At 34.2% G+C, this 11,496-nt stretch overlaps 1 protein-coding gene across 1 annotated transcript; it reads right to left on the minus strand.

Moving 5' to 3' along the window:
* Positions 1–91: 91 nt before the first annotated feature.
* Positions 92–6,642, minus strand: LOC116766325 (small ribosomal subunit protein mS39). Its single transcript, XM_032656151.2, has 15 exons — positions 6,494–6,642; positions 6,235–6,417; positions 5,742–5,970; positions 5,443–5,666; positions 5,260–5,356; positions 4,334–4,495; positions 3,996–4,170; positions 3,484–3,614; positions 2,681–2,799; positions 2,406–2,490; positions 1,910–2,051; positions 1,639–1,747; positions 1,266–1,449; positions 475–650; positions 92–228 (listed from the first exon to the last, which is right to left on the minus strand). Exons 1-15 carry the CDS (start codon positions 6,517–6,519, stop codon positions 147–149), a joined length of 2,124 nt encoding a protein of 707 aa, XP_032512042.2. The 5' UTR covers positions 6,520–6,642; the 3' UTR covers positions 92–146.
* Between the last annotated feature and the right edge of the window lie 4,854 nt (positions 6,643–11,496).

The following is an 11,496-nucleotide window of genomic DNA, read 5'->3' on the forward strand; positions in this document are numbered from 1 at the left end:
TGATAAAATACCTCATTAATATTTTTAATCTGCAATAAACATCAATATCACGAGTGTGTGAGTCGTTATGGGAATCACAAATAAAATGCCATTTTATTCTTAATACGATTTATTAAATACACTACATATGTACATGTGTCTATGAACTATTCCTCGTCGGACGATGATTCGCTGTCGCTGGAACTTGCGCTTGAATCACGTTCTCGTAACGGTTCACCGGCTTTTGACCTTGAAACATCAAAAGATTTGAGAATAGAAGGTACTGACAATTTTTTTTACATATATATTATATTTATCAGCCAAAAACTATAAAACAACAAAGATGTAATTATTTTTCAGAGTGCCTCAAATTAATTGAAATTGTAGATTTAAATACTGACTTTGTTATGTTGTGTCATTCATAGATGTTTAGAATGAGAACCACATGGCATTATTTATTGCTTTTGTTACATATACATTTTAATGTATATTTACATTCGGTAAGCCTGTACTACGGCCATGGCTGATTCTTGCAGCTTTCCTTCGAGGTCCGTCCCTTGGAGTATCGTCTCCACCTCCTCAGTGGACCTGTTCAGCATCACACTCAACGTGTCCACGCTCGCCGACATCGCTTCCGGGAATCCACACTCCGCTAAGTAAGTTAAAGCGCTCTGGAATTTGTACGAACATTAAAGTAAATAATTAGAAAGTTGTCACGTGAAACGAACATTTCTTTTCTGTCATGGAGAACGACTTCTTGAATGTCTAAGTTTTTTTGTATATATAAAGCAATGAAGCCATTTAAATATTTATTATATAGTCAACTGATCAAGAATATTTTCTGGAAAATGTCCAGAATGAAATATGGATTAAATTAAGCTAACAACTTTTATAGTAAAGCTTTTTTCCTTGTTACTTTTATGAGCTTTAATTTAATAAATTATCTAAGCCTGATCTGCACAACCACATAAGCTCTTCATGAGATCGAAGACAAAGTTATTTATATCATAAAAAATTACTAACAAATTTATTTGGGGTACAAAAATTCTTTATTTCAAGCTTACCAAGTGAGGTATCAAGAAAGGATCTTTAAAGTACAGAAATTAATGAAACCTTCTGAAGTTTAAAATAATTTTCCTACTCAACGCCACTTTTACATCTATTGCTATCTCTTTTTCACATTCAACACCATCCGCTATCTCTTTCTGATATACAGCATTGACACTATCTGCTATCTCTTTCTTCCTACTTCCCTAAATCCATAACATTGTGACCAGTGTACTCACAGCTGCAAGTGCGTGTTGTCCTTTCTTCGCGGCGGTTGTAGCAACAGCACTAATAACATCAGCTCGCCCCGCCCCGCTGGCTGAACCCAGTTCGTTCACAGCGAGCTGTATAGCCTCCCAGGATTCTGGTTCCTCACCCGTTGAACATAAGTCTATTATATTTGATAACGCTGCCGCTGACAGTCTGTTAGATAAATTAATGATACGTTTATATTTGTAGTGATTGTTAAATTGAATTATTGTAAATTAAAAATATTTATATAATTTGTTAAAAAAAAGTATTTGTGAAGGGCAATAATATTTTTCATCTCTTTTTATGTAGACGTAAGAATTACTAGTTATCTTAAATGTGAATATTTTGTGTGATTCTTACTTTTGTACAGGCGTCCGGGTGCTCACATTTTCGTTCCTTTCTTCAGCCATCTGATAGAACTTGAGCATATCTGCTGCCGATTTACGTATTTTTGCCTTTACTTCCTCATCTAAAGCAAAAATAATATTTTATTACAAGTAGATAATACGGCCCAGCTTATCATTTCACTCCTATAAACATGTCATATATAATTAACGGAATTTATTTGCATTTTCTATACAAAAAGAATAAGAAACAGATCCTAATAAGATATAAATGATATATCATCTACCTTGATATGAAATACAAGCGCACATGGCCTCTAAAAGCCTTTCAACCAGTCGGAGTCTTCTTGCATGTCCGAACACAACAAGTTGGGACCATGATTCTGACAGACGTTCACCGGCTCCACCCAACTCCAAGACTTTTATTATCTGTGCACAGATTACAATAGTTACGGAATTGAGGGCACAGACTATAGAAAATAATGTCACAATTGTGTCTAAATAAATATTATTATTAAAGGTAATAATGATTATTGTGTTTCAAAATAGAAGATTCAACTTACAATTAGATTTATGGATATTTTTTGTACATATAAGGATATAATCATTCAAAGACATCTATATAAATATATTTCCCGTACATGACTTTTTAGAAAGTAACAAAATAATTTATGCCATTATAATTCACTACAATACCATTATAATACATTACAATACCTATATAATATATTACAATACCATTATAATACGATTATAATGTTGTTTGGGATGTATAGAACTTACCTCTTCCATAACAGTTGGTTCGGGTACATAGATATTTGGTATGAGTGTGTCTAACAGTCCCATTGTTTTTTCAAATGGTGCATGCCTGAAATTTGTATTAATTATACTTTTGTAAAATAGAAGGATAATCTTATAACTATTGATAATTTAAAATATATGAGGAAGTTGATTACTCATTGAACAAAGATCTACTTTTTTATATTTACATATATAATAAAAAAAAAACAAAAATTTTAAGAAATTATAACTAAATTAAGAGAAAAGTATTTTATTACCTGCAAGCAACAGTAACAAGATGTCTGTAATAAATGCTTTCTTTGTATGCGTCACCAACCAACTTGTAGTTGTCGCCTTTCATTAGGAGTTCGTGGACACGTTCTGCTAAATTCATATCCTGGTAACAAATATTTCAAATTTTAAATAATTATTTAATTATAAATGTTGCAATATATAAAATACCTACACCTTTTTTTTAAACAAATGTCAATTGTTACTGCATATTAGCATCAGAAATTAGAATAATAAAATTTTTATTTATTTGGAAATCTTCCAAACGGTGAACTTTAGGTAAATTTATTTTTTTTATGAGAGATAACTGATGTTTTGACTTAAATATTTATGCATAGTCCGAGATTGCATCGTAACATTTCAGACGACATATATCACGTGTCATATTCACAACCTACTTATATCTAACATTTTTGGTGCTGGAGAGGCATTTTGTCACTTTCCTCCGGGCCAGGGCGGAATTCGGAGGGCTATGTGAGATTGCAAAACAAAACTCAACAATAACTGTCATGGCCTAAGCAGATCACGGGTTTTCTTGGGCGTTCAACTTTGACACAATGAGGGTATTTCCCAACCCTCGAATATCCTCCGAGTACTAGACAGAACCCGTGCGACATAGGTCTACGTGGGGCGAAAAGGTGACCCCAAGCCCTCTTTCGCAGGGACTCTATAGACTAGAAAAGGAGGCAACGAAACATTCCCACGACTACCACAATTAAAATTTCATATCAGCCAAGGAAGGAATTCACTTTATGAAGTTTAATTTTAATGTTGCAAGGTTATTTTTCACCTGTAAATGTTCACTGCATACACTCATGGCGGTAATAAAGAAACTCGTGTCCACGATGTCTTCCGGTTCTAGTGAATCTTTCTTTTCTAGTTCTGTTAATATTCCCGATAGGATATCGATACGAGGTCCTCCTGAAGGATGGAGAAAAAAATGTGGTTTTTAATTATAATGACTAACATTTTCGGCAACGATTAGATATAAGATGTTACATATTAAAAGAACAATATTCTTATTAAAAAAAAAACAAAATTATGAAACCATATACAGACATATGCAGACATATTTTGAAAAAAAAAATGTCTGTATATGAATGGTGTAAAATAATGTATCTATGTATAATAAAATAGTAAATTATTTGTTCTAGAATATTTACAATAAGTATTTCATATTGCAACAGCAGCAGTTTAAATAGAAAAATATTATGGGTACAATATTTTTCAAAAGGAAAAAATAGCGTATCAGCAATAAGTATTGCCAGCAAAAAGACAAAAAAATAACAAAGCCTAACTCACTTTCCTTACAAAACAGACAAAGTAGGTAATAATACGCTGACAAGTTTGGTTCTATTCCAATATTTTTGAATTCAGCAATAATCTGAAGGGCCATATTTTGTAATGTCTTCCCACCGCCCCAGGCTGACAGCGAACGCAGGCAGGCGGTGAGTGTCCCGGTGTTGGGGGTTATACCCTGGAAAGTGGAATGGGAGTTTATGTTTAGAATACCTAAATTGTGGGTCACAACCCACAGCCAGTATATTTAATTATCGAATCTTTGTACTTTTAAACACTAATTATATCCTTATGGGAAAAAAAGTTGCTTTAGTTCTTTATTGAGCAAGTGAGTTATTTACCTGCTGGTTCATTTCATTCAGTAACTCCAATAAAGCTTCAACACGCAGAGTGACCCCTTCCTTAAGAAAGCCAATACACACAAGGAGTGAGTTGTAGACATCGGTGGATAGTGGAATGTTGTTCTCCAGAGCTTCCCGAGAAAGCGCGTAGGCTCGTTCTGCCTTTAATGTTTTGTTTATATAGTTAGTGTCTACTGATGTCAAGGCTTTTGTGGTAATATTAAATCTAGATGACATACAATCCAAGAAAGTATAATTCATATATATATATATATATATATATATTAGTATAATCAGCATAATTTATTTATGTGTTAAATAAAACATAATAAGTAAAGTGATGAATCCATAATAACAATTTATCTTGTGGGTAGGGTGAAATTATTATGTACTTATAATAGAAAGAAGATTTTTCTTTTATTTTTTGCCTGAATTCGTGTTCGTCTCGAGTAATAGTTTGCATGGCTAGGCGGGTAACATATATGCAACATAATTTTATCTTAGCTCTATCAAGAAAATCAAAAGATCAATAAGTCGTACACTTTTTCTACATTTGTCTCGTACCTTACTATAAATGAGGAGATATTATGAATAGCTTTTATGTATTTTCTTTGTATGGACAAATTTTATTAATGCAGTTTTTATAGATTCATCAGAGAGGTTTGTAGGGCTGCTAAGAAATCTAGGGCCACTAGTCAGAAAATAGAGCCCGGGTCACGAAATAAGGGTGTTGTGAATAAGGGGGCTTGCTAGTAGCAATGAGTGTTGTTATTCTGTTATACAATAAAGATGTATTTTGACAAATTTTTCAATGTGTAATCATAATATAATAAATCTTTATCAATTTCAATTATTATATGCATTACTTAAAGCCTGGTATGACATATGAAGTACTCTCTAACACAGTATGAAATCTAGCTATTTACCTGGTAATATTTTGCCATGCCCTGGATTAGAGAGCAATAAGCCTCTGGGGTTTTGGGATCCATTGATGTGAATATTTTATCAGCAAGACCTCCCAGTCTGAAATAATTTATTTTTATATCCTCACCCAACCCATTGACTAGCATTATGTTAAGCAGATAATTACTGAAAATATGATTGCTTACTTCCAGGTAGTGGATTGTCTTTCCTTTACGGCGGTTGAGAACCATCTTTCTTCGATCCATTCATTAGAAATGGGCTCTTTTTCATTATATAAACATATCAACTGGAGCAAATAGAGCTTCAATTCTTCATTCACGTTATCAACACCACCAAGTAGTTCAAAAACTTTGACTGCATCTTCTAATAAGGCATTTTTTATTGTATATACTAAATCTTCCTCTGTCACCTACAAATATAGTATGAATTGAATGCACATATAAAATTATTTCATACGATATAATGTAATATTTTAATGATTTACTTTGCTTTCATCATTATAAATAGGTTTTGGAGCAAAAGCTTCGATATGAGGGTCAGCATTGAAGTATGGTGTTTTCATCTTCATTGGTGGATCCCATTCTCTTGTAGTGAATAGTTCTGGATGTTGATCTCTCACCCAAGCAGCTGCTTTCTTGCCCGCTTCAGCTGACAGAGCATAAGAACGCTTGCGGAAATTTGATAGCGGAATGAGGTATGGGTCATCATGATATCTAAAATTTAAGTTTATATAAATATATTATTAAGACTATAGTTTACTCATCATATTATTCAATTTTGGTAAGGTCATTGTATCAAACTAATGCGGAAGGTTATATATTTTTTATTTTTATTCTAGGGCGTATGATTGTAAATTTTTTTTTTCAAGAAAAATACCTACACACATTTCTATTAAGGTTAAATTGAAATATTGACAGAATTACAAGAACGGTTGTATATAATATGAGTAGTATTGAGCAGGTAAAACTATGGATTACTTGTAATGAGCAGCCGTGGGATCAGTTCCAACAGTTGCCGCTAAAGCCTGGAGTATATCAGTCGGTCCTCTTGGTATACGAGGTGGCGGTGAGATACCATCACTGGATTTCCCAGCCTGTGGTAACTTCTGACCTTCCACAGATGTTAGTGATCGACAGAGACATGCCAGTCTCGACCACTGTCTGTTAAAATTTAATATAATCAGTATTAATTGATTATTTATTTAGTAACTATAAATTTGAGTAATAGTTAAATTACCGTGGTATTGCTAAGTTTGTATACATTTTGAATATACTAATTGCTATTTTGTCACTAATGAAATTAAAGTTTTATTTATTTATTTATTAAAAATATACTTTATTTGGAAACATAACCTCAAATCTGAATATACCAAATGTCAGTGTCATTTAACGTTGAGAGATAGACAGTTTAAGATTTTTTGATTTTTATTTTGAAAATTTCTTATGGCTTTGGATACGAGTCTTTGTGACAGACTTTTTTGAATTATGAGCAGAGTTGCCAAAAGGAATTTAAAATAATGACAGTAATAGTTGTGTGTTTGATGTGGATAATCGATTTTTTACACAATATATCTTAATTAAGTAAGAATTTAAAATGAAGGTGATCTGGTGTTCACTATAGAAGATGGCTTATTAGTTTTTAATCTTATTCAATTTTGTATTAGGAAGATATAAAAGACACCAGTTATTCAATGATGATTCATGTTATTATGATAGGATACATATAAGGAAATTTAACCTACGCTCGTCTTAGAGATAACATAAATACATAAAACACAAGAGCAATAAAGCATGTAAATCCATTTTATCACTGAGCATTCAGCCTTGGACTCATTATAAAATCACACAATTTTAAACAATTACAGGAAGTTGTAAGAAAAACGCAATTTCTTTTGTAAAGCATATATTATGAAAATATTGAAGCAAACACATAAATATATATTAGTTTTATTAACGTTGTTTTATGCATGTGACCCCCATTATGGAAAGAAAAGTTTCCAGTTTTGATCTCTATTTTGTCTATTTGAAATATTTTCGGAGCCTCTGTGATTGGGTCACATAGAAATAAAGTTTCATTCACACATGAATTATTTTTTTCACTGAAAACTTTGTTAGCAGGACAAACGACCAGTCTCGCGTTTGTTATATTATTTAAATCATTAACACAGGCAATGTAGCTTGTACAATTACCATCTGTAAGAGCATAGTTTCCTTCTTTGGTGCAGTTGTAATCAAGAAGACATCTATATGTTGTCACGTTAGTGCATTGCTTATCCAAATGGCTGTAAGTAGAATTTTCTGGACACAATAGATCATAACTTGTAGTGCTGCTCAGACACATGGTATATCCTCGGCAGTTAGGTTGGGAATTGTCTGGAAATCTGCCACGAGTTTTACATTTTGACTCCTTGCTTGTGCCTAAAAATGTAATCTGACAAGAAAAATTTACATTAGCTTATTAACACATCTTCACTTTGAAACAATAGATACAATGATTTATTTTGTCTTTGTATAAAATGGCAAAACTTGACTAGATATTAATCTTAAATTTAGAAATAAATTACACATTAAAATTTTGTTACAAACCAATAACAGTTAATTCATACTTACAAATACCAAAAAAATTAACGATTTCATATTAATATTTAATATCTCTAAAAGATTATTTAAATTTTGATCGTCACCTATGCGATAACAGCGGAGACTGAATGATTTCTCAACAATGTTTAAGTTACTAGTGATGTACATTTATTTATATTGATATCAAATTAAAGACTGAAAGATTTTCAGCTCCTGATTCTACAAATTTTTGTTATGACCCTTTTCCTCTCTTTCTGGCGTTTATATGCTCTACTCAAAAACGATTTACTCATTGTTCATATAAAAAAGTTTTGGAATAAATTTTTTAAAATATATTTTATTACTTAAAAAATTGGGAACTAAGTTTGTTTCACATTGATTGCGCTACTAACAAATAAGAAATATCTAGATTTTATTACTAATATTAAACAAATCTTTATCCTAAAAAAGATCTATTCGTAGGGAACATAAAAATTATCCTGGTTGTTAATTTAAGGGTGTAGAATAAATTTTTTTTTTTTTATTATTAATGTTGTTTTTTTATGAGGAAGGTGGCAAACGACGGCCTACTTGATGGGCAGCAGTCACCGTCGCTCATGGTTGTTGAGGAAGAGGGATGCGTTGCCAACCTTGGTTGTTGAGGAAGAGGTAGGGGTGAGAATAAGGATATGGCAGGAAATGTTGGAAACAGGGAAAGGGCAACCGGCTCTCACACTCTTCGGACGAAATGAAGCCATTAAAAACTACTTCACGTCGATCTTCTATGAGAGGGTGGTACTTTCCCGGTCGAGCCAGACCATGTTTGAGCTGTATTACTACAGACGAAAGCTAGGCTCTGCGGTCTTAAAAGGCAAGCATAATATGATTTAACAGTTTTAATATATTAGGTATAAATAAAAAAAACTAATAACAAATGATAAGTAAAAAACTCAAAGGAACTAAAATCTGACCCCAAGAGATATATATATGTATATGATCTTATGTAGTGAACAATTTTTCGAGTATAATATGACTTGAAGATTTAATATCTAAATTAAATGATTCATTAACATGAGTTTGAAAATATTCTATTCTGATACAGATTAATTACCAATAATTTTGAATCCATTGGTTGCCCATTAAACTTTGTTTAAATTAAATTATTTGGAAAAAACTTAAAGTCCTATTTATGACGAAATATTATAAACTATTGAGATTCAATTTGAATTTGAATCATTCATTCAATGAAGTTCTTGAGTATACCCATGTTGGCACTGCAGAAGATGTGGGCACAAATTATGAGATCTAAGATTTTCGCGAGTATTCATTTAAATGAAACTAGTATTATTCGGATTTACTACGCGGATTTTATTATTTAAAAACTACATAATCCCGACGTTTCGGTTGCTGCAAAGTAACCGAAGTAGTAGTAGTAGTAAATCCGAATAATACTAGTTTCATGTGGGCACAAGTTTATCGAAAATTAAATAATTTTGATGCTTATTTTTTTTTATCTGTCCCGCATCTATTGTAACGAAAACGTCTTCACGTTCAATATATATCTCTTTCCAAAAGTCTCGATATTATTTTTTTCTTACCTAATGTTTTTTGGTTTTAAGAGAAAGGAGAGTATTTCTTATAACTTTAAAGAAATTTTATAAATGAGAATGATGAGACATCACTCGTACAGCCTATGTTTACATTAGAATTTAGATAAATGTTTGTTTGACTAGACGCATCCAACGATATAACTGTAAAATTAGATTCATAGCTGTAATAATAAGAAACAGTCACAAGTGTTACTCGGATTATTAATTTAACTTTACCAAACTATTTGTTTACACAACGATAACCAAATTTCGGCATGCAATGACCTAAGCATAAGACGTCGTATAAAAATTTATTGTAGGAAAGAATATTAAGACTAATCTTAAAAAATACTATATTTTATGATACCCAAAATTGTTTTAAACCCAAAACGAATAAATATGTACTTAAAATTGTAGTTTTTACTTTCTGAAATTACTACCCTTCCTGTTGCTTATTCCTGTAATACGTCTGTTTAATGAATATTTTTTGGCTACGTAACTATTGTAAATGCAAAAAAGAAAGAAAAGAAAAAATAGACAAGAATAACCATTTTTTTTTTTGATGATGCAGGGAAACTCTTTTTACGAGCCGTCTCACCGGCCTTGGTGGGGCCGGAGAGGATGTGTGAGACTCGGCCTGGGCAGGTCCCTACTCACTAAAACCACTGCGAAAGCCATCGGCCGCTATGTTGGTGCACCCCGGATCTGTCAGCAACAGGGCACACCAGCGACTGGCCGGTCCTGGCAAAGACCGGACTTACTCCCTCGGAGAAAGGGGGCGATCCCGGCAATTAGGATCGCCCCGACGACGCCGGGCTTTCACAGGAGCCGGGTTACCAGCCCGACCCCAGCCCGGAGTGCAGGGGCGCTATTGGAGGCGTTGCAAATATCGCCTCCGGCGCACCCCCCTCCGTCGTCTGCGGAGGGAGGGTGCATCAGCTGCATCCTCCCTTTCCCGCTCAGATGCCTCCTTCGTGGACATGACCGTCTCACAGAAGGAGGACACCGCCAGCCAGGACCTGTCACTCTCGAGCATCTTCTCCGCGATACTCGAAAGCGACAAGTCCACTCCCCCGAGAGCCGCCACAAGGTCTTGGCGCTGCGCAGCCCATCACGGGCACACCTCGAGGGTGTGCTGGGCCGAGTCCACCGCAGCGCCGCACTCATGACTGCCTCTTCCCGGCTCTCTCCTGGCCGTCCGACACAAGTAATCACCAAAGCACCCGTGCCCGGTGAAAACCTGCGTCAGACGGAAAGTGAGGGGTTTGCGTTTCCGCCTCATCCAACGCTCTAGGACCGGACGGAGCGCTGCCGTTGTACGTTTACCGTACGGCTGCCCCGCCAGGTCCTCCCCCCACTCCCGCATAAGACGTGACTCCCCCTGCCGGCGAACCGCCCGGATCGCCTCTGATGAAGGGTTCTCTCCGAGAGCCCTCCTACCCGAGACGTAGGAGAATACCTCGGCGAGAACCGAGGCCACAAGATCCCAAGGCGGATCGCCGGCAAGAGCCGTCGCAGCGGCCCAGGAGACCGTACGGTACCCCTCTAACCACCCTCAGACAAGAATAACCAAAAATAATCTAGTGCAATCTTATATAAAAATAAACATCTAAATAGATAAATATCTAATTATTGGTTGGGTTAAAATATCGAAAGTTCGTTTGTTCATTCCTCATTTCCTATTTTAGGCATTAATACATATTTTTTTATGTAATATAATATGGTTTATAATTTTATTTGTTTACTAAACAATAAGATAAACTTCAATCACATGAATATTATAAAAAAATATGCAATTCAAGCAAATGATGGTAAGGTATACTTTATTTATATAGTGGGGCAGTTATGAAACTTTTATTACTGCATTTCTATACAACAAATCACTGTATCCAAAATATTACCCATGCATTAAGATTCAACATAAATTTGGAAGACAAAATATGTAATTATATAAAATATACAATACAATAAAACAACTTCAAGAAACTGCACTTTATGTGATTTAATACTACATATAAAAGTATTTTGTCTCTTGTCGTTATTTTCCGTTATATCTTTGAAAATATGCAATATAAATATGAGAGGAGTAATT

Source organism: Danaus plexippus, chromosome 15 (assembly GCF_018135715.1).
Source record: "Danaus plexippus chromosome 15, MEX_DaPlex, whole genome shotgun sequence".
In the NCBI taxonomy this organism is placed as follows: domain Eukaryota; kingdom Metazoa; phylum Arthropoda; class Insecta; order Lepidoptera; family Nymphalidae; genus Danaus; species Danaus plexippus.

Coding starts and splice junctions, on each gene's coding strand:
- LOC116766325 (XM_032656151.2), bottom strand. CDS start 6,519: ATGTATACAAACTTAGCAATACCACG. Junction 6,418..6,493: donor ACAAACTTAGCAATACCACG/GTAATTTAACTA, acceptor AAATTTTAACAG/ACAGTGGTCGAGACTGGCAT. Junction 3,615..3,995: donor TTGTCTGTTTTGTAAGGAAA/GTGAGTTAGGCT, acceptor TCCATCCTTCAG/GAGGACCTCGTATCGATATC.